Source organism: Papio anubis, chromosome 1, assembly GCF_008728515.1.
Source record: "Papio anubis isolate 15944 chromosome 1, Panubis1.0, whole genome shotgun sequence".
Taxonomy (NCBI): Eukaryota; Metazoa; Chordata; class Mammalia; order Primates; family Cercopithecidae; genus Papio; species Papio anubis.
The window spans coordinates 39,072,675-39,095,844 of NC_044976.1; the positions used below are offsets into that span (position 1 = coordinate 39,072,675).

The 23,170-nt window shown below is 54.7% G+C and overlaps 1 protein-coding gene across 1 annotated transcript in view; it reads left to right on the forward strand.

Moving 5' to 3' along the window:
* The window catches only part of KCNQ4 (potassium voltage-gated channel subfamily Q member 4), a 56,608-nt gene extending 35,657 nt beyond the window's left edge, over positions 1–20,951 (forward strand). The window contains exons 6-14 of the mRNA XM_031667465.1: positions 136–246; positions 427–522; positions 2,561–2,649; positions 4,355–4,516; positions 11,349–11,569; positions 13,589–13,688; positions 15,513–15,644; positions 18,162–18,291; positions 18,813–20,951. Coding sequence (XP_031523325.1) covers positions 136–246; positions 427–522; positions 2,561–2,649; positions 4,355–4,516; positions 11,349–11,569; positions 13,589–13,688; positions 15,513–15,644; positions 18,162–18,291; positions 18,813–19,025 — 1,254 coding nt within the window. The 3' untranslated portion in view covers positions 19,026–20,951. The remainder of the gene's footprint in view (positions 1–135; positions 247–426; positions 523–2,560; positions 2,650–4,354; positions 4,517–11,348; positions 11,570–13,588; positions 13,689–15,512; positions 15,645–18,161; positions 18,292–18,812) is intronic.
* Positions 20,952–23,170: the final 2,219 nt, after the last annotated feature.

Sequence of the window (23,170 nt, forward strand, 5' to 3'; positions counted from 1 at the left end):
CCGTCTATGACCCTAACCAGCCCCCATGAGTGACCGCGGGCCCCTTCCCTCATGATCAGGCTCCTACCTGCCTGTACCCCCAACAAGCCATAGGTGGCCCCCGTGACCAGTCCTGCTGGTAACCTGTGTCTCCAGATTACATTGACAACCATCGGCTATGGTGACAAGACACCGCACACATGGCTGGGCAGGGTCCTGGCTGCTGGCTTCGCCTTACTGGGCATCTCTTTCTTTGCCCTGCCTGCCGTGAGTTGCCTCCTGCTCAGTTGGTCGGGGAGGCTGAGGGTGGGACCTGCTCAGCCCCTGTCACAAATCTGCCTGGGGAGCCTGGGGCACCTCAGAGGGGCAGGGATGGGGACACCCTTGCAGCCTCTTACTGCCCCACCACTGCCATCACATTCCCCCAACCATGCCCTATCCCTCTAGGGCATCCTAGGCTCCGGCTTCGCCCTGAAGGTCCAGGAGCAGCACCGGCAGAAACACTTCGAGAAACGGAGGATGCCGGCAGCCAACCTCATCCAGGTACAAGATGCCCAGGAAGAAGCCCCAGGAGCAGGGCTGTATGACTGCACTGGTGTGTCAACCCTGTGTGCTGACCCATGTCCCCAGCCCAACGGTGACACCACTTTGAAGCTCAAAGGGGCTATGTGACTTTCCTGGGGCCACATGCCAAGTCACACACAGAGCCAGGATGCTCACTGACGGTGCCAGAAACTTCCCCCTGCACCAAATGCCTGGTTTAGGGCTAGCCAGAGCTGCCCTATTGCCCAACTCCAGCCCAACTTCACAGGGCCTGGGAAGGGGCAGAGCCCAGACAGGAGCCCTGAGGCCTCTGGTAGAGACCCACTGTTTGCCCCATCAGCTGTGCAGCAGTAAGCCCACCCCACTCCCAGCACATTCATTCACTCCTTCATTCATTCCACAAGCACTCACACAAATGAAGAGAAGATGGTGCAGACAGGGCTTTTAGGAACCTCAACATTTAGCAGGTGGGTGGGCTGGCAAAGTTGAACTGGTCAAGGAGACAGAGAAGGAACAGCCAGAGGGGTGGGTAGGAAGTCAGGAGTGTGTGGTCTCAGTTTCCCTCTGCGCCATGGTGTGTTGTGACTGTGTGTGGGCTGAGGCCAGGGCTCTGATTTTCTGTGACCCCGGGACTAGCCTTGCCTTTTTGCTAGTCAGGAGTGTGTGTAAGAGAACTCCTTGCAGGAAATGCTTCAGGGAATACTGGCCCAGCCCACCTCTGCCTGCTCGCCAGTGTGTCACCCTCCAAGCCCCAAACCCAGGCTTCACTCAGCCCCTCCTTATCTGTCCTCCCCAGGGTAGAACCCTCCTCCCTGTCCCTGTTATCTCCAGCCACCAGCTCAGCCTTTTCTTCTTAGCGTCCCTTGGGGCACAATGGCTACTGTCCCCTGGGAGCTGGCCTTCTGAGGGGCATTGTAGGGGCAGATGGCTGGCACTGTCCATGCCAAGAGACAGCTGGTATTGTGGTACCCATAATTAATGAGACAGCTCTGGCAGCTGCTCCCCAGCCCATGCCAGGGGCCTAGGCAAGCAGGAAGTAAAAATATTCCTGTCTTAGGAGGGTGCCTGGCTGGTGAGGTCAGCGGTGGCAGCCCCTTAAGGACAAGAGGCATCCAAAGAAGGGAGGCATACAGGGCCCAGCTCTGCCTTGTCCCACCTAGCAGCCTCCATGTCTCCCTGCTCTCGCTGATGGCCACACTCACAGTCCCTCCCTGGCTCTTCCTACGTGGAGGGAGCGGGAGTCTTTCCTCCTGTCTGACTTTCGTCCCTCCTGCTGCAGAGGAAGCTCGGCAAGTCCATGGACGCTGAGGGGTTGGTAGGTAATGCTTTTCCTCCCCTCTCAGTCCTTAGTATTCCCGTGGGCAGTGACAGGCAGCTGGGAAAGATGGAGTGGCATTGCTAGTAATAATAACGGCGTTCTGCAAACATTCGCAAAGCACCCACATGTGCCAGACACTATATTTGCACTGAGGAGGCAGCAGTAACCAAGACACAGCTTACGGTCTAGGGGGAGAGAAAGTTATCAATCAAATACACAATGAATAGGTATTTATCAAACGTGATAAAGAGAATAAGAGGAGTGTTTAACAGAGGAACCTGGCATGAAGTGCCTACTATATGCCAGGCACTGAGCTTGGCATGTAATATACAACTGTTCATTCCTCACCACACCCTGCAGTATTACATGCGTTTTACAGGTGAAGAAACTGAGGTTCTAAAGCTTTACTTAATTTGTCCTCACTCATAAGGGGCAGCGCTGGGATTGGAAACCCACGTCTGCCTGACAACAAAGCTCTTAACCTCTCTGCTCTATGGTCCCTGGCTCTGATGTTGATCTGCTTTGTCCCCTCGGGGAAGTCATTTCTCCCTAGGCCTTACTTTCTTGGCTGCCGCTGTTGGTGGCTGTGAAATTGGAACTGGCCTCTGGCTCTGGGTAACCCACAACTGGACCAAAGACTGGGTTCTTTCAGGGGAGAGGGCTGGTGGGGACGGAGAGGCCTCACTGATGCCCCATCCCCCACGTCCCCCATACCACCAGGCTGCATGGCGCCTGTACTCCACTGATATGAGCCGGGCCTACCTGACAGCCACCTGGTACTACTATGACAGTATCCTCCCATCCTTCAGGTAGGTCCTGCTAGGGGCAGGGGTGGGTGGGGGGCTGGCAGCAATGCCCTTTGAGGACAAGTGGCTGAGACGCAGCCCTGGAGGGTGGAAAGGGGGTGATGGCTCCCAGGGGAGCACTTTGGGCTGGCTCTGCAGATCTTATGTAATTGAGAGCCTGGAGTGTCCTTTATTCTACTCTGCTATGCCCAGGGAAGGGGTGGACACTGGACATAGGGCATTGGTGAAGCCCCGGCCCATGGCTGAGCCCCGGCCCCTGGAGTGCTGGCAGTGTGCATGCTCACCCATAGGTGATGCCACCTAGGGCAGTGATACAGCCAGCTCGTCTCCCCTCCGTCCTGAGTCGGGGACAGAGTTAGTGGATATTGCAGCTGGTTGGAGAAAGTGTGGGGTGGGCAGAAACATGTGTTCCAGACTTAGGTACATGTTCCCACCCTGGACTCCCATGTGGGAATATGTGCCCACTTTTACTGTGCCAGTCAGCAGCCTCAGGGCCCAGAAGTGGGTCTGCCCCACTGGCCAGGGCCACGCTAAGACTGCATGGGGGTGGCACCACGCGAGGGATTATTAATAGCATCACGAAGGTGCATGTGGCCAGGTGCCTGGCTAGGCCCTCAGGCAGGAATGAAAACCATGGAGCCCAGTTCAGTCCCATGGGCAGGCGGGCATCAAGCATGTGGCTGGGCCAGGATGCTGTGCTCAGCGCTTCTGCAGGCGCCTTTTTTGCCTCATTAGTTCTCCAGGAGCAGCTGTTGCGCGATCCCACTCGCCCCTGCACCTGGCTTCCCCATCCCCATGCCCTCCCGGCCCTAGGGGCTTCCCAGGGGAGAAGCAGGAGAGGAGGGGCTGGGAAGAGGGGCTCCCACCATCACACTGGTGCCCCCCTACATCTCTCCACCCAGCAGAGGCAAGCTCCTACCTCAGAGTGGGAAGGTGACTAGATTAGAAGAGGCCTTTTTTTCAAGGTCAGGCATTCGAGAGTGGGACAGGGCTGCTTTGTAAGAAATACGATGTATATGAGGGGAGATCTGGGGGTGGGGGTGGTAGGATGGTCTAGGACCTCTGCCTAGAGGAACAGAGCCTAGTCTGGAGATTCTGAATCCACTGGGCATCTGCTCCCTGGACCTCAGTTTGCTCATCCGTACAATGGGAAGGCAGGCAGGAGAGAGGGAAGATACCCTCCTTGGCTCATGGCAGCAGGAAATGGCCTGGAGAGTTAGGAAGAAGCCACAGTCCCAAATCTAGTCTCCAAAACCCCAGTGGCAGGAGTGAGTGCTGGAGGGGAAGGAAGCTGGGCTAGCCACCCTGCCACACCGCCCTCCTCAGCCTCCGTCTCCCCTTAAAATCCAGAGTCAGATCTGGCGGGAAAGGATGTCAGGGCCGCTGCTGGCCTCTGAGCAGGCACGGCACGTTCAGGCAGTCAGCTTGATGGACTGAGAGTAAGCTCCTTGCGTGACTGCCCTTGAGCTGTGCCAGCCTTCACATCCAGGCCTGGCATCCCTGGGGATTTCCCGGGAACTGGGGGTAGAAAGGGAGTGGGGAAGGCCAGTCTCCCACAGTCCACCCTGTCCTATTCTGGCTGGGCTCTCAGTGAACACCTCTAGAGCGCCAGGACCTGGCAATATCTGAGCTCAGGAGCTCTGTGCCCACTGGGTGAGGGGGGCGGTGCCAGAGCCCTGTCTACCGCTGATGGTGCCCTCTCCTACAGAGAGCTGGCCCTCTTGTTTGAGCACGTGCAACGGGCCCGCAATGGGGGCCTACGGCCCCTGGAGGTGCGGCGGGCGCCGGTACCCGACGGAGCACCCTCCCGTTACCCGCCCGTTGCCACCTGCCACCGGCCGGGCAGCACCTCCTTCTGCCCTGGGGAAAGGTAGGGGCCCCGTGCGGCTGCCACCTCCTCTTGCTTCTCCTCCTCTTCTTCCATTCTCTGTCCTCATCCTCTCTCAGACCTGCCTTCAGCCACTTCGTGGGTGTCTGGGCCTGTCTGGGGGACTCCTAGGCCATCAGAGGGCCAGACAGGTACAAACTGAGGGCCTCTCTGGAGGGGCCAGGCTGGACTCACCTTTTTGTCCTGTGGGGCTCTAAGGGTCTGAGTGGGAGAGGTGTCCATGCCATCCTTTCCCATCATCTCCTCCGTTCATGGCATTGTCCTCTTTCTTTCTCTGTTCCTACGTCCCCCTCACTCTTCCATCCCTGCACCCCCCATCCCTCCCGGGAAGCTGGACAGAGGAGGAGGCCACTGGCCACAGGTGCTTACGGCTCAGGTAATCGTGGGCACCCTCCTGGGGTGTGAGGGCAGGGAACCCCCTCCCCCCGGCATGTTGCTGTAGGAGGGGCTTGGTACTGAACTCGCCTCTCGGAACGAGATGCCAGCTGGAAAGAGAGCTCTGTGACTAAGACCTCTGTAGGACCTGCCTACACTCAGCCAGTGACTAATGTTCTTTACTTTGCAGCCTGTGTCTGCAACTTTGCTAATCCCAGAGGGTCCTCTTGGGGTTCTTTTTCCTTCCTTAGTGAGGTACACTTTGGCACTCCCAGCCATCTCTTTCCCCTTGAACTGTCTCTCCTGGAGCTTTTTACAAAATCTTGAAAGAAGAACAAAGAACAAACAATGCTCACCCCCACATAAACGTTCCTTAACAGAAGAATTTCAGGCATGTTTGGATGAAGGAAGCCTGTGGACTCACAGCATGGGAAAGTGGCTGCTCTTGTAGAGGTTTAGCTTTGAGGTCGGGGGTTCAATCCCCCTCATTCTTTTTCCCCCCGGCCTTTACCCATCTCTTTGTTTTGTCTCATCTTTACACATCACCCCTGAACCAGCCAAATGGACATCTGGCCTTTGAGCTTCAGTGTCATTCTGAGCCCCAGGCCCAGAACAAAGGATAGGAGAAGAAGTGAGCCGCCGAGTGACCAGCAGGGGAGGCGTGGTAGAAGCTTGCCTCTGCCACCCGATGCTGTGTGTCCTGGAGGAAGTCTTCAGGTCATTCTGAACCTGTGTGTCCTGGCGGAAAATCAGCAGTGTTTAGGCTGATCAGGGCTCTGGGAGCTCTTGAGTTTCTGGGCTGAAAAGGCCTCAGGAGGAGTTTTGGTGCAGAGGATGCAGGGAGCAGCCTCCCGTCCTTGTTCTCAGTGAGGGCACTTCTGGGCCAGGGGCTGAACAGGAAGTGGGTGGAGAGGGAGAGTCCCTCCAGGTCTGGGGCTGGAGGGAGGGGAAGCGTGACCGCCAGGCCAGGCTGAGAGCTCCCTGGGAGAGTAGGGCCCCTCTCAGATTCTCTGCCCAAAGGTCCCTCATTGTTACCTTCATCCCTACCAAACATAGTTTCCAGGTGGAAACTCAAGAGTTTTTGTGTCCCAGCAGTCCTGTCCAGGACCTGAACCGGGGCTCTCTGTGCTTCCAGTTCACTCTGGTCTCATCTTGACTGAATAGGAAGGCAAGAGGAATGGACATTAGCCTGGGGCCTAGCACCTGTACACTCCTCACGGCTCCTCTGGTCCCTGACACCTCCCCAGCTCCGGGGCCCAGGAACAGATTACTGCTAAGGGCTTGGCTATCACTAACTCCCAGCCTCGTATCCATCTGCCTGGAAGGGGATTCGGCGTGTGTCTGGGACACATGGTGATGGTAGTAAAGTGGCCCTTTCTCCCAGGGACCCCAGGAGGCTGAGCTATGATTTGTAGATCAGTCACCAGGCTCAGGCCCAATGGCCACATCATTCATCGTGGCTGTCTAGACCACCAGCCAGGACATCCCCCTCCACCAAAAACACACGTACAGATACACACTCAGTTGGCCACACCTCTGGTGGTGCTTGGGGATGGACCTGGGCCAAGTGTGCTCACAGGAAGTGGTGCTAAAGGAGCAGGACTTCCTGTGGGATGGCACTGCCAGGGCCAGCACCTCTCCTCTTTAGGGTTTTGCGATGAGTTTCTCAAACCATGGTCTCCAGACCTCCTGCATCAGCATCCCATGGGGTGTTTGTTCAAAATGCAGATACCTGGACCTGTCTCCCAGCCCACAGGATCAGAATCTCTGGAGAAGAGATACAGCCTTCTGCATATGTAACACGCTCCCCAGGGGATCCTTATGCAAAGTTTGAGAACATCTACATTCTGGCGATGGGGCTGGAGGATGATTTAGGTGGGGGTCCTTCTTTCCCAGCAGCCACTGGAGGCCGGCCCCATCCCGGCAGCTCCCCACACTCTGCCCACAGCCCTTTCCCACTAACCTCTGTTCGTGTCTTGTTCTCAACCTTCCAGCCAGATGTTTAATAATAAACGGAGTTTCTTTCGGATCCACGCCAGCTGGAGACCGAGGTACCCCCTCGCCTGCTCCTCCCGTCCCCACTCCTCCTTGCCCCACCCAATTTGGGGGCTGGAGAGGAGACGGGATGGAACAAGGACAAGGTGCATGTGCCTGCCGCCTGCCGTCTGCCTTGGGTCCCCGGTGAACCCCTCGCCTTTCTGGGATGCCTCTGCTAGGTCAGGGGCATGGGCCCAGAGTGCCAGGAGGGGCACGTGCAGGAGCCTTAAGGATGTGTGCTGGCTCTGCTGCTGACGCCCTCTGTGATCTTGGCCAAATTGCTTCCCTTCTTGGACCTCAGTTTTCTGTCTGTGGAATGGGCAGATTGAACTAGAGGCCCTCTGAGGGTCCTTCTCACTCTGACTTTTGCCAGGCCTTGAGCTTAACTTTCTGTCTCCCCGCTGCCCACCTGGGGACCTAGCAGATGCCTGAAGGAACTGGGTTTGGCACCTTTGCCAACTCCAGGACCCCAGCTCTTTTAGCTGCATCTCCGTGGCGTTCCTTGGTACCTGCCCTGTGCCAGGCCTTGCTGTGTGCACTAGGGACATGGTGATGAATCTAAAACATCGTCCTTGGAGAGTTGCAAAGAGTAATTGCAGCTGAGTGTGATGAGTGCAACAAAGGGAAGAAGCCCAGGGGCTGTGGAGCCCGGGTCAGGCACACAACCCAGAGGAAGCCCTAAAAGCAGTGGGTTTCAGGGAGGGTATTCCAGGCCAGCGAAGCAGCATGGACCCAAGCAAGGAGGCGAGAGGGAGCGCAGCATGGGGAAAAAAGCTGGCAGCCCAGTTTGGCCCCCCTGAGACTGGACATCAGAGCTAAGGTTGGGAGCAGAGCTGGGTCATGCAGAACCAAAAGCCCAGTGTACGTTTCACCCTGTTGGAATGCTTGGCAACCTGAGTTCATGGAGTCCTGGGTTTCTAAAGGTGCCTCTGGGGCCCTGTGGGCTGGGGTCCCAGAGCTAGGAGATGAGTGGCAGGGCTCCTGGCTGCCCATGTGTGCTTCTGCTGAGAGGTGGTTTTTCCTAGAAATGTGGGTTCTGGACCACAATCTAGCTACTACCCACTATTCATGTGTCCTTGGGCAAATCACCTGACCCCTTTGCACCTCAGTTTCCTCAGATGTAAAATGCAGGTGTAAATAGGGTCTGCTTCCACTAAAACTGGACCTGGCTCCAATAAATGTTGGCCTTATTTGATTTGGTATGTTCAGCAGTTAAGATCGTATTTACCTATTTAAAAAAAAAAACAAAAAACCATAGCTTAGAAACCATGGCTGTGGACAATGGTTTGAGCTGAAGGGTTGAGGTAAGGCGTCTCTGGGTCAGGCCCACCACTGTGCAAGCCTCCTTTGACGGCGGAGGGTGTGGACAGGAAGGACACAGCCATGGCAGAGGCTAGTGGCAAGGCTGTTTCCATAGTCCCTGAAGAGCAGCTGTATGTGGCTTCAGAAGTGGTAGGCTGCCTCTGTTTCCCCAGTGAGAGTGGCCCTGGGAGGGCAAATCATGAGGCCCTAAAGAAAGTCCTTGTGGAAGTGAGTTTGAGGGGTTGGGTCCAACAGGGCAGCCTGGGCATCCCCAGCAGGGCAGCCACAGTCAAGCCCACCCCATCTTTCTCCCAGGGCACCAACAGATCCTTAGCCAGAGTTTCTTGACCTTGGCATCATTGACATTAGATAATTCTTTGTGGCTTGGGACTATCACATGCATGGTAGGATGTGGAACAACACCCTTGGCCTCTACCTACTAGATGTCTACCTACTGGACATTGCCACATGTGCCCTGAGTGGGGGAACTTGCTCCAGTTGAGAACCACTGCTCTACACCCTATCCTGATTGCTTGACCCAGAAAAAGAATACAGACTCTGAAGTCAGAGAAGGCTGGGTTCCAGTTCTTGCTCCATCTCATAGGAGCTCTGTGACCTTGGCCAAATCTTCTTTCCTCTTTCCGTGTATATAAAATAGGGATGGTAAAAACAGCCCACCACACACAGTGGCTGAGTGGACTGAAAGAGCTAACGCAGCCTGATGGGCCCCTGCACGTTCTGAGAGCCTGAGAGGGGAAAGAGCTTTTTGGTGCCCACTGTGTGCCAGGTTTCCTTCCACCTTCTTTTAGCTTTCCGACTCAGAGGAGCTGATATGAGCCATTTTCTGGGCCCTACCCAAGGAACTGGAATCCAGGCCCACTCCTGAGAACAGTGCCTTCTTGCATTAGAAAGGAGCTCAGGGCTTCTGGATGGCTGGAAACTTTCAGAACCCCACAAACCAGACTGGAAGCTTCCTCAACCATCACAGAATCAGAGCTGGAAAGGGACTTTTCAAGGCCTCTAGTGCAACTCCTTCCTCCATAAGTCCTGCTGCGTGCAAGCTCGGCCTTGCTTGCATTACTTCTTGTGACAGGGAGGTCACCCTCTTCTCCAGAACGCCATTGGTGCCTTATGTGCTGGGCGCAGTGATGTGGAGTTCCAAGCCCTTGGCCAAAGTGTCACGGCCTTCTCCACCCTCCTCTCTTCCCCTCCCCCTTGGAGGAATGGAGGACAGGAGAAGGGGTTGCACAGACTGGGCAGGGTGGAGGGTGCTTGCCAGCATGAGGGAGGCTGCAGGAATGGCTCTGCAGAGGAAAGTTTGGGAGAGCCAACTCAAACTTTGACTGGAGTCTTTGGGATGTGTCGATGGAGTCCTGGGCCAGTGGAGAGCATGCTGGATAGTGGGAACTGTCCCTGTCCTGATATCCGCAGGGCCCCCATCCTTGACCTATTAACCTCTCCCCTCTGGGCAGAGGCCCCCACCCCTAAGGATGGCCCTACATCCTGGCCACCTTCCAGAAGGTGCCCCTGGTTTCGAGGTCTCCCTCACTTCAGCACCTTGGCTTGTCCCCCTCCACCCCATGCCCTGGGCATGGGAGACCCCAGTTCCCACCCAATACCGAAACCAGAATCTCTTCTCTGCTCAACCTTTGATCTGAAAGCCTCTGAGAGTAGGTGACACAGTGTCCTCCCCCAACTCCTGCCCCACTTCAGGTCTCCTCTAAGGCTGGCTGGTGCTCTCTTGATCTGGGGCCCCAGACGTTTGGGGTGGGTCCCCCTGAACCTGAACCTGAACCTGTCGGAATCTCTAGTGGCAAACCACAGCAGGGGAGGCAGCGGTGATGTCACAGGGCATGGGATGGAGGACGTTTGCATAGGTCCTACCCAAACAGCCATAACATTGTCCTTGAACCTCTTGGACACAGAGTTACTCTTCCAGATCATGGTTAATCAGGGCTTGTCCTGGGGAATGAGGCCTCTGCTAACTTATCTTCATCCAACATTTCAGGGAATGTGGTGGGGAGTTGGGTGCGGGAAGGGAAGTCTGAGTGCATGTGTAGACATACACATATGTGTTCACATGCACACAGACTGTGTAAATGCTGTTGAACAGGGAGCTCAGTAGGCAGTATTGGGGGTAGGTCTTTAGGGGGGATCCAAGACCACACAGGCAGAATGTCAATTAAGGTGGGCTGAACTTAGGTGGGAGAGACCACAGAAGAACAGGTTATCAAACAGAGACCCTCACTGGGAGGGCAGGCACCAGGCACGGCCTGGGCATACGCGTGGGCCCAGCAGCTAGACCCATGGGGCCGAGGCCTTCAGTAGGCCATCACACCGCACACCTCCAGGGCACCATTCCATGGAAGTCTGTGTGATGGAGTCCTTATTTTGCAGTGCACTGCCTGCACAGTTGTACGAGGCCCTAAAACCCTGACCTGACAATTGTGGGATCAGCTAGCCGCAGCAGTGGGGGAATGGACGAAAATATTTATTGACACATGTACACACATGCCAACATATGTATACACACCAGTGCCTGTACACCCACACTCTCACATGTGTGTGCACAAGGTGTGTGTGCATGCGCACACACATACACACACACACCCTCGACTCCACACAGCCTGCCCCTGTGTACAGTGAGGACTGGAGGCCTACCTCCATGTGCATGGCCCGGTGAGCCTCCGACCCTCAGCAGCTTATCTGTGCCCAAAGGGGTCACCGCCCCCACCCTCTGCCCACTCACCTGGGCCAGGCCCAGCTCCCACATCCTCCTGTCTGTGTCTCTGACTTCCTTTTTGAATTTCTCCCACTCCTTCCACTCTGACATCTGTCTCCTGTGCGTCCCTTATCTGTCCGGGTGATGAGGGGTGGGATGTGGGTGGTGGGGAGAGGATTTGCTTCAACTGACCCTGAATCAGCCTCTTGTAGGAGTCAGGGCCTCCCTTACCACATCCCTGTCCCATCCCAAGAAGTCTCCGCTTGGTGAGGAATCAAGACCTAACAGCCACCCCCAAGTCCTAAGTCAGCTGTCCCCACTCACCCCACCCCCAGCTCTGGCTAACTTGGCCCTCTCCCAACCTGCCTGCCCTGCCAGCAGCCGGATGGGCATCAAAGACCGCATCCGCATGGGCAGCTCCCAGCGGCGGACGGGTCCTTCCAAGCAGCATCTGGCGCCTCCAACAATGCCCACCTCCCCGAGCAGTGAGCAGGCTGGTGAGGCCGGCAGCCCCACCAAGGTGCAGAAGAGCTGGAGCTTCAATGACCGCACCCGCTTCCGGGCATCTCTGAGACTCAAACCCCGCACCTCTGCTGAGGGTGAGCCCCTGGGGGGCTGAGACTGATCGAGGGCCGGCTGAGGGCAGCAGGGTGGGGACAGTCCGGGCTGGGAGCAGAGAGATCTGGCTCACGTCTCAGCTCTGGAACTGATTGACCGTCTTTGGGCACTGGTCTTCTCATCTGTAAAATGGGCATTATAATATTTGCTTTGCTATAAAATGGACATCAGACTGTTTGGGAATCACGTGGAGGGTGGCATTTCATAGTGGTTAGCAGCATAGGCTTTGGAGCCAGGCTGCCTGGATTTGAATCCTGGCTTTGTCACTTATCTTAGGCAAGTGACCTAATCTCTCTGGGCCTCATTCTTCTCATTCATAAAATGGGAACAATAATAGCATCCACTTCCTAGGATTATTGTGAGTATTAAATGAGATAATCCATGGAAAGTGAACAGAAGACTTTTTGAGAATATAGTAGGTGCTCAACAAATAGCTAAACACAAATGTACTTTGGAAAGGGCAGGAATGCATCCTTGATGAGCCCTGACTGTGCACTGCTCAACACTGGCTTATCTTGTTTACTTCTCCCAGCGACCCTGGAAAGTGGGTTCTGTTTTTGTCCCCACTTTACAGACGTGGGCACTGGGATCTCTCAGCTCGTGAGTGGCAGAGCTGCTCTCCTCAAGCAGGCCTATTCAGCGCCAGAGCCCATGCCCTCTGCCTCCCCCTCTTCACCGCAGCCCAGGCTGCACATGTGAGACTGTGGACCTGGTGATGTCACTTTTTGAGTTTTGGCTCTGCTGGAGACTTGCACTGTGATTTAGGCAGGACACGACCTCAGTGTCCGCTTCAGGAAAATGAGAGGGTTGGACCAAGCCCCCTGGAAGACTTCTCCCAGCTTTGACATACTTTAGGCCCCTGGGTGGGGAGAGGTGGGGTGAGCGCACAAGGATGGGGAATGGGGACAGCTCCCCCTTTGACCTTGGAGGCAGGAGACCCAGCCATGTTATTTCTACCTGTGCTGTGTCAGCTCTCAAGATGCTGCCTGGCTGATACCTCAGAGTTTACAGAACCCCATAGACCAGTCTTTGAGAGGTGCTGCCCATAGAAGCCTGGGCATGGCTGATGCCCAGGACCTCCCTTCCCTGTCCTGGAAGCTGTCCAGGCTCTTGCCACTGCTCCTGTGGGGTGAAGAGAACATCACCTCTCTGTGCAACACGGGCACTAGCCTCAGAGAAGCTTCTCTCATTCAGGGAAGATTTTTTTTTTTTTTTTTTTTTTGTGACAGGGTCTGGCTCTGTCGCCCAGGCTGGAGTGCAGTGGCCGGATCTCAGCTCACTGCAAGCTCCGCCTCCCGGGTTCATGCCATTCTCCTGCCTCAGCCTCCCAAGTAGCTGGGACTACAGGCGCCCGCCACCTCGCCCGGCTAGTTTTTTGTATTTTTTAGTAGAGACGGGGTTTCACCGTGTTAGCCAGGATGGTCTCGATCTCCTGACTTTGTGATCCGCCCGTCTCGGCCTCCCGAAGTGCTGGGATTACAGGCTTGAGCCACCGCGCCCGGCCATAATGTTTTGTTTTAAGGGCCTTCCATGGTAGCAGAGCTGGGCCAGGGAGCCAGCGGCTTGGGTGTCCTTCCGTCTTAGCTGAAGGAGAAGACTGTGTGCATGATTACATGCAGTGCCATCAAGCCTCTTCTCTCTGGGGCTCACTGTTCTGCAAGGTGGGACCAGTGGGCCTTCCTCCAGGGCTTTGTGCAACAAACTTGCCCTGGACTGGACCAGCTGTGCCCTAAAGCAGCTCCCACCTAGCCACCAGGGCAGATGTTCACTCTGACTGGCCACCAGGGCGGATGGGCATGCAACACACTGGGGCTTTCTACCCTGGGGCGGGGGGTGGGGGCGGGGTATGAGACACAAGAGCCTCCAGGAAGGTTCTGGACCCTTTCTGGGCGTCTGTCTTCCTATTGGACACTCTATTGGTGGTTTGGCATACAGGGGTTGGATGGGAGGTTGGGAGTGGCCCCTTCTGTGGGCCACTTGCCCCATCCCTGCCTTTTCAGAGGCCCCCTCAGAGGAAGTAGCAGAGGAGAAGGGCTACCAGTGTGAGCTCACGGTGGACGACGTCATGCCTGCTGTGAAGACAGTCATCCGCTCCGTCAGGTAAGACTGAGGCCTGAGGTGAGTACCCCCTCCGTGTGCCACCCACTGCTGCTTCCCATCTGGGCGGGTGGATCACTTGAGGTCAGGAGTTTGAGACCAGCCTGGCCAACATGGTGAAACCCCATCTCTACTAAAAATACAAAAAATTAGCCGGACGTGGTGGCGGACGCCTGTAATCCCAGCTACTTAGAAGGCTGAGGCAGGAGAATGACTTGAACCCAGGAGGTGGAGGTTGCATTAAGCCAAGATAGTGTCATTGCACTCCAGCCTAAGCAACAAGAGTGAAACTGTATTAAAAAAAAATGTATTTTTATGGTGGGTCTTGATCAAAAAAGTTTGAAAGCCCCTGCTCTACTGGCTGTCCCCTTGCCTCAGAAATTAAGCAGGGACCAGGGTCTCTTGAGCCCTTGGGCCACGGCCTAGGCATGGATCTGGCCTCCATGCTCCTTGGTGTGCAGTCCTAGCCTAGCCTCCATCACAGCCTGCCTCTCTAGCTCCAGAAACCCCCTCAACTTCCTAGTTTTCTGGGCTCCCCACTCTCTTCCCTGGCTGTACATCTGCCCACAAGCCTCTTTTCTTTGTATTCCTTTTAAAAATAGAGTCAGGCTGGGCATGGTGGCTCATGCCTGTAATCTCAGCACTTTGGGAGGCTGAGGCAAGAGGATCACTTGAGGCCAGAAGTTTGAGACCAGCCTGGGCAGCAGAGTGAGACCTTGTCTTTGCAAAAAAATTAAAAATTAAAAAATTAAAAAATTAGCCAGGCATGTTGGTGTGCCCCTGTAGTTCCAGCTACTTGAGAGGCTAAGGTGGGAGGATGGCTCGAGTGCAGGAGTTTGAGGCTGTAGTGAGCCGTGATTAAGCTACTGCACTCCAGCCTGGGTGACAGAGTGACACCTTGTCTCTAAATAGATAAATATATAAAATCAAAGTCAGCTGGACCTGTCCCCACTACCCCCCAGAGTCTGAGGACTCTGCCCCTTTTCACCCATCCATTCTTTCCCCTCCATGTGCCTGGTGTCGAGAACATAGTACCTGACCTGCCCCCTGACCCAAGCCAGCTCTCCTTGGCCACCCCAATGACCTCTCAGCCAGCATGCCCCAAACCTGCTCCTCTTCCTGGGTCGGTACCCATTTCAGGCAGTGGCACCACCATCCACTCGGTCACCCAAGCCATGGCAATCATCCTGGACTCAGACCAGGGAGGCTTTCAGCCCCACCTCCTGAACTGCTCCAAGCTGTTCCGTATCTCCTTCCCCGTCCCCTAAAGCTAGTTTCCCTACCCACGCCTTTGCCCATCCAGGGTATTCTCCACATAGGCTGGCAGAGCCAGCATGCTAAAGCAGAGTAATTGGGCCAGGAACAGTGGGTCACGCCTGTAGTCCCAGCACTTTGGGAGGCTAGGGCGGGCAGATTGCTTGAGTCCAGGAGTTCGAGACCAACTTGGGCAATATAGTGAGACTGCCCATCTCTTTAAAAAAAAAAAACAACGGAGTAATTGATGTGCCTGCCCCACAATGTCCCAGTGCCCAATCTCTGCCAGGGATTCAGGGCTCTTCAAAGAACACCCCAGCCTCCTTCTCGAGGCTAATCTCCTCTCTGTCTTCTCATACCATGGTGCTCTGAAGCCCATCCCTCCACCCCGGCTAGTGTATTAACCCCTTTCCACCTCATCCGTGTTTCTGCAACTTGGAGGTAGGGGAGGCTGGGAGACGCAGCAGGAGGTGCCCTGGTACTGGACAAGGGGATAGCAAATAGATGGAGATGGGGCTGGGAAGGAATCCCTGCTCGAACAGGACACTCCCTCTGAGCCCCCTCCCCCAACAGGATTCTCAAGTTCCTGGTGGCCAAAAGGAAATTCAAGGAGACACTGCGACCATACGACGTGAAGGACGTCATTGAGCAGTACTCAGCAGGCCACCTGGACATGCTGGGCCGGATCAAGAGCCTGCAAACTCGGTGGGTGCACTGGGCCTGATGGGAGGCAGGGGCAGGGAGGCAGCGACCCCAGCCCTGCATGAAGTCTGAGGCCAACTCCAGAGCACCCAGAAGGGCTCACTGCTGCAGCTGAGTTTCTAGACTGAAGAGGTCCCTGGCTTGCAGTGCCAGCCTGAGGCCAGACACAGCACCCGTCCCAAGGCTGAAAAACAACCCAACCATAGTTTCTTTGTGCGGCGGGTCCTCTGTGCAAGCCCTATTGACTCATATGCCTTGGGGGCTTTGTTTAGAATAATGGTTTCCTGGTCCTAAAATAATCAGCCTAAAATAATTACTGACCTCCCATCTCCCAAGAGAATAGGCAAATTGTCCTCACCGCCCACCTCTTGCCTCTGGAATCCTCCCACATCCCTCCGGTAGACCCAGCATTAGGAAGAATCCTCGCCCCCAAACCCGTATCACCTGCACCTTGCCCTTCTTCTCTTCTGGCCTGCATTTTCACTGTCCACTCATTCATTTATTCACTCGAGAAATAGTCAGTGGGCATTTACTACTCGCCAGCCTGTGGGAATATGGCAGAAAGTTCAGCAGAGTTCCCACCCTCATGGAGCTTTCATTCTAGTGGAAGAAGAAGAAGTGATAAATAAGTAAAATTAGAATATATCAGATGACGATAAATATTAAGGAGGAAAATAAGGGTCAGGCTGTTACGCTTTGCAATTTTAAATAGGTGAGAAGGTTCTAGAAGGAACAGCAAGTGCCAAGGACTTGAGAGGGGCAAGTGGCTGGAGTGTTGGCTTCAGCACAGAAGGGAGCCTGGTGTGGCTGCACTGGAGTGAGAGGTAAGAGGTGAGGTCAGAGGGCTAACAGCACTCAGAGAGTGTAAAGCCCTGTAGGCACCTGCAAAATGCTGGTGTTCATCCAGGATGAGCTGCGAGCATTGGAGGGTTTTGTGCAAAGGACTGATAAGATCTGAATTGTCTTTTAAAAGGATCAACCTGGGTGCTGTGTTGAGGATGGACTTAGTGGAGTGAGGGTGGACACAGGTAGACCAATGAGGAACCTGCTTCAGACTTCCACGCATGAGACTGTGGGGAGACTTGGAACAGAGTGGCAGCTGCAGAGGTGGGACAAGTGGTCAGATTCTAGATACATTTTGTAGGCAAAGTTGACAGGGTTTTCTGATGCGGTGTTAAGAGAAAGAAGACAGTCAAGGATGAAGCTAAGGTTTTTGGCTTCAGCAACAGGAAAAATTGAGTTGCCATTCGTTGACATGGAGAAGGCAATGAATGGAGCAAGTTTAGGGTCAGGAGATTTGGGAGGTGCTGGATTTGTGATGCCTACCGGACATTCAAGCAGAGTGTTGATGTGGCAGTTGGATAGAGAAGTGTGGAGAGCAGAGCAGAAGTACAGGATGGAGATGAAAATTTGGTGTCAAAAGTGTAGAGGAATTGAAAATTATGGATCTGAAGACATCACTTAGTGAGTGGAGTAAATAGAGAATAGAGGTCCCAGGAGTGAGCCTTGGATCCTGCAGTGTTTCCAGGGTGCAGAGATAGAGGAGGAACTAACAAAGGAGACAGTGAAGGAGAGGTCAGGGAAGAAGGAAAAGAACTGGGAGGGGGTGGTGTTTCAAATGAAGAAAGGGTTTGCTGGAAGAAGGGGTGATCCGATGTGTGGAGTGCTGCTAGTAAGTCAAGTAAAATGAGGACAGGAATTGATCAAAACCTGACAACAGTAGTTTTGGTGAAATGGCATGGGTGAAAGCCTGATTGGAGTAGGTTTAAGAGAGAGGGGGAGGAAAGGAATTGGAGGTAGAGGATAGAGATAACACTTTCAAGAATTTTGCTGCAAAGGAGAGCAGAAAAATAAGGTGAGATCAGTTCTAGCCTTGTCCACCCACTTTAAAAGTCACATTCCCACATGTGTCCACTCCTCCCATCCTCTTTCCCCTTTCCCCCAGTCCATCTTTTTTTTTTTTTTTTTTTTTGAGATAGTGTCTTGCTCTGTCTTCCAGGCTGGAGTGTAGTGGTGCAATCACAGTGCACTGCAGCCTCGACCACCCCGGCTCAAGTCATCTTCTAGCCTCAGCCTCCTGAGTAGCTGGGACCACAGGCATGAGCTTCCATGACCAGCTAATTAAAAAACAATTATTTCTGTAGAGAGGAGGGCTTGCTATGTTGCCAAGTCTGTCTCAACTTCCTGGGCTCAAGTGATACCTCCCTCCCTATCCTCCCCAAATGCTGGGATTACAGGCATGCGCCACTGCACTGGGCCTCCCAGTCCACCATTTCCATTCCTTTCACCAGGCGGTTGTTTTACTTGTCAGGTTTGTGTGTGGTGCCTTTGCTTGACCAATGGAGAACCCCCAGAGCAGGGACTAGTCCCTCCACCCCCAACTCAGCCTCCATCTGGCAGGACAATGGCCCCTCCCTCAGATTGCCTGTCGTGCCTTCTCCTTCATCAGGCAACCTAGAATTCTTGTGGAAGGGAGGGGCGGCGTGTGTCCGGGCCCTCTGATGGTTCCCTTACCCATAGGGTGGACCAAATTGTGGGTCGGGGGCCCGGGGACCGGAAGGCCCGGGAGAAGGGCGACAAGGGGCCCTCTGACGCGGAGGTGGTGGATGAAATCAGCATGATGGGACGCGTCGTCAAGGTGGAGAAGCAGGTGAGTGTAGGATGGGGTGGTGGAGCTGGCCATACCAAGAAGCTCTGGGGGCCGCGGTGACTGGACACGGGGAGGGTGTGTTTCCCACAGCCGCAGCCCAAGCGTCCGGGAGAAGGCCTGAGAGTCCTCTCCCCGGCCGAAGCCGCAGTCCCCGCCGCCAGACGTTCCCATAAACCCTCCCTCTCCTGCTAAGCCCCGCCCCCCAGGTTGCATAAGCCCGCCCATAGGCTTCAGATAAGCCTACCTCAGATCCTCTTACTCCATTTGACCCCGCCTCTCAGTTGTCGCCGTAGCTCGTGGACTATCCCCATCGATCACACCTGACCACTCGCCGGTTATGCACCAGTGCCCAGCTTCGTTCCTCTCTCTAGCCAAGCTCCACCTTTCCAAGCGGGATTAGTGCTCCCCAGATAAGCCCCGCCCACTCCACCAGCTAGGCTCTGCCCGGAGACCCAAGCCCCGCCCCCGGCCGCATCCCCTCAGGTCCCAGGCGCCGCTTCCCAGCTGCGCCCCATCCCCAGGTGCAGTCCATCGAGCACAAGCTGGACCTGCTGTTGGGCTTCTATTCGCGCTGCCTGCGCTCTGGCACCTCGGCCAGCCTGGGCACCGTGCAAGTGCCGCTGTTCGACCCCGACATCACCTCCGACTACCACAGCCCTGTGGACCACGAGGACATCTCCGTCTCCGCACAGACGCTCAGCATCTCCCGCTCGGTCAGCACCAACGTGGACTAAGGGACTTCTCAGGGGCAGAGCAGCACACGGCCAGCCCCGCGGCCTGGCGCTCCGACCGCCCTCTGAGGCTTCCGGACTCCTCTCGTACTTGAACTCACTCCCTCTCGGGGAGAGAGGCCACACGCAGTATTGAGCTGCCTGGGTGGGCGTGGTACCTGCTGTGGGTGCCAGCGCTCCTTCCCCACCTCAGGAGCGTGAGATGCCAGGTCGCCCAGAGGGCGGCAGCAGCGGCTGTCCCGAGGCCTCTGGGCCCCCCAGTGCCCTGCCCACTCCATCAAGGCCCGATGTGGCCCGCCTGGCAGGGGCACAGCCCCGGGAGTGGGAGCGGGCGCTGGGGCCCTGGGCCCTGACCCAGCTGCCAGCTATGCAAGGTGAGGTCTCTGGCCCACCCTTCGGACACAGCAGGGAAGCCCTCCCGCCAAGTCCCCGCCCCACTTGGGGGTGGGCCAAGGTGCCCCCACAGGTACCCACAAAGCACAGGACCCTGCCACAAGGCAGGTGGGCACCATATATGCAAACCATGTCAAATATGCAACTTTGGGGACCCCCATGGGGTCTGTCTGCCCCTCCCCCGTTGGGAGCTGGGCCCCCAGCAGTAGCTGGTCTCAGGCTGCTTGGCTACCACCCTGTCCCTATTCTTTGGCTTATCACTCCTTCCCCTCCTAGCATGGGGCCTGTTTCTCCCCTGCCCTCTCCTAAGGGCAGTGCCTGGGCCTTTATTCCCATTTGCAAGTGTCAGCTCCCAGGGGGCTCCCTCCTCCTGCTGGGTGGCCACTCCCCTCCTTGGCCCTCCAGACACCACTCATAGTCAACACAAGTTTCTGTATCCTCCCCAAAACTCCCAGACAGTGCTTCGTGGATGATCACACAAACATAGCCTTTTAGTTTCTCCAGACAGGGAGAAAGCCTCTCACTCTCAAACATGCAATGACGTGACACACTTGGAGACATGAGCGCAGAGCCACTCAGCCGCTCCTGGGCCTCTGCAGCAGATGCCAGCAGACTGGCCTTGCAGGGTGACGTCCACTAAGAGGAAGACCCCCAACTCCATCTGAGCAGGGGAAGGAGCTTTGAAGTAACCCGAGAGCTCTCTAGTCCCCACCCAGACCTTTACCTGCTCTCCTTCTTCAAGAAGATCTCCTGTCTGGTCCAGGAGCCCTAACCCACTGCCTCTGCCTGTCCCCAAGGGCCCACCTCCCTGTCTCCACAGCACAACTCAAGCCCAGGACTGACGCCACTGGAGAGACCCCAGGCCCGCTTCTAGCCAGGCCTGTGCCTTCCTAGTCACTCTCACTCCCAGAGAGAATAAGAATGCATCTAATAGCTATACCAACCATGCATCTGGCTTCACATGCACTGTCCCCCGTCCCTCCACACCCCACTTCTTCTCTTCAATTGGCAGCCCCACATCTGGGCATAAGCCCCCATTCACCCCAGGAACACTTTCTTATCCCCACCCCTTTGCTCCTCTTCTGCAAAGCCAATGCAGGTGGCAGGAAGGTGAGGGGTAGTGGACCAATGGCAACCCTCTGTGGGAACAAGGGGCCGAGGCCACGCTGCCTGCATCTCATGCTGGGGACCTGCATGCACCAGCGCCAGGGTTTGGACTGGATCTTGCTCAGTCCATGGTGCCCAGCCTCTGCCCCAACCTGCCCTCTGCACGTGACCATCATGCCCTGGATGGAGCCTCTCCTGGCTCACCCCACCTGCACTGCACTGTCCCCAGAGAGCCACCCCTCCACCCATTCAGAGACAGCTGTGGAGAAGGCCAGGAGAATGGGATTACCCTATGACCAAGGAGACATGGGAAGAAGCCCTCCTTCCTTCCATGATCGAGGTTCCCCCATCAACTCGGTTCTCGGATATGCAAGTACCTCACTTTGTTAACTTATTAACTTATTGGTTTCATTAAAGTTTTCAATAGGAGGTGATTGTTCTTGGTTTTGTTCAGCGGCTGTGAGGTGAGGCTCCTGGTTTGGGGATGGGGACAAGGAGATTTGGATTAGTCAGGACTCTTTGTTGTATACAACAAAAACCCAACCCCATATGGTTTAAACAAACACACGCAAAGAAACTTATTGGCACAGATAACTAAGAAGTCCAGGGGATAGATTTGGTTTCATGCACAGTTAAATCTAGGTGCTTAAACATGTCAGGACTTTGTTTCCTGTAAGCCTTCCTTTCAGGCAGGCTGACCTCTCATGGTGCCCAGTAAAAATTTATTCCCGCACCTCATCGTTTGCATGGTCAAAGTCAGTCAGAAGGCCCAAAGCTCGCCTATTTTTCAGCCAAAAAGATTTAATATAAATTTGGTGGTTTGCACACAAGGCCGGAGGCTGAAAAGAACCAGCAGAATTTTCTCTAGGTGATTTTTTTTTTTTTTTTTTTTTTGCATTGAGTCTAAACTCTATTCTGGAAGTGGGTGGTGTGCAAGCTGGATCTCAAGCTCCACAGGCTCCATGCCAGTTCCATGACTCTCCTACATAAGCCTCAGGTAAGCTGGGATAGGCCACCCTTCCCTCCACCTAAACAATTTTTGCCATTTTTAGGCTAGATGGGGTTTCCCATTAACAAGCCACTTCGTTAGATCTCCCTATTGTGCTGGTCGCTGCTCCGCCTCAGGTCACAGGTTACAGGTTTTGAGGCCCCACATGGCCTTCTAGGTGGATTCTGATAGCTAGAAAATAAACTGCAGCAGTTACCCTCCCTCTTCCAGAATCGCAAAGGAAACAGGTTGGGGTTATCAGAACCCATAAGCTTGCAGACAGGGAGCCCTGGTGGTTATTTTGGGCTCAGAGGGTCTAGAAAAAAGGAGTGCTCCCTGGCTGGTGCTGGTACCTCTTGGGGGATACAATGAGACTTGTCTGGGAGTACGGGAGAAAAGCCGAAGTCTAGGATCAACTGTTGCAACCTGGCTGTCGCTGATAAGGATAGGAAGCAAAGGAAGAGAGAAGTCTCCACTTTTCCTGCCTTCCAATCTTCCCCTAGTGCCCCTTATTGTCAAAGCTAGGGAACAAAGGAGTGATGTGGTTTGCAGAGTCCCAGCCCCAGTATCACAGAGTTAGAAGGTTGCACTTGGAGCTGAAAGACAATAACATGGGCACGGGCCACCCCCTTGGATACACAGTTTCCACAAACATCAATCCACACATACTTGAACCGCCATATAACGACAGTAACTTCCACCTAGTAAGATGAAACTGTCGTTTATACAAATGAAGACACTCTAGTCCCCTCCCCCAAATGGGAGAAACACAATGTCCCACGGTCCAACAGATGCATCCATCTCCAGGGTTTAGTCACTGAATCCATATTTGGGCTAAGTATTCCTCTTACTCGGGCACAATTCCACCTACAACTAAACGCTAAAGTTGATCTAGACATACAATGTTTGTATAAAATACGGGAGAAAAGAGGAGGGAGGAAAAAATAATATGTACAGTGCACACACACATGCACACACATCCCAAGCAAGGAAGGAAATATGCATAGCTGCAATCGACCTCCTTCTGGTATCTCTGGTCACAGTGCCATGGTGGGTATGAATAATTTCCTTCTTCCACTGCCCTTCCATGTTTCCTTTGCCCTCAGCCAACACCTCAGCCTTTTAGGGATTTTTTTTTTCTTTCTTTTTTTTTTTTTTTTTAGACAGAGTCTTGCCCTGTTGCCAGGCTGGAGTGTAGTGGCATGATCTCGGCTCACTGCAGCTTCCACCTTCTGGGTTCAAGCGATTCTCCTGCCTCAGCCTCCCAAGTAGCTGGGACTACTGGCGCCCGCCACCACACCCAGCTAATTTTTGTATTTTTAGTAGAGATAGGGTTTCACCATGTTGGCCAGGATGGTCTCGATCTCCTGACCTCGTGATCTGCCTGCCTCGGCCTCCGAAAGTGCTGTGATTATAGGCGTGAGCCACTGTGCCTGGCCAAGGATCTTTATATGGTGGAGTGACCCAAATAATCATTCCTGAAGGGTCTGAATCCTCAGTGGTCCTGCACGGGTGGGTGCCACAGCTTTTCATTGACTTTTGCTATCACACATGGAAGTACTTATTATAGAAAGGCCTTGGAGAATCCCTTGGGTTCCAGACTTAGTCCTCCTTGCCTTGTTGTGTGGCAGCAACCAATTTCTCCCCCAGTAATGAAGAT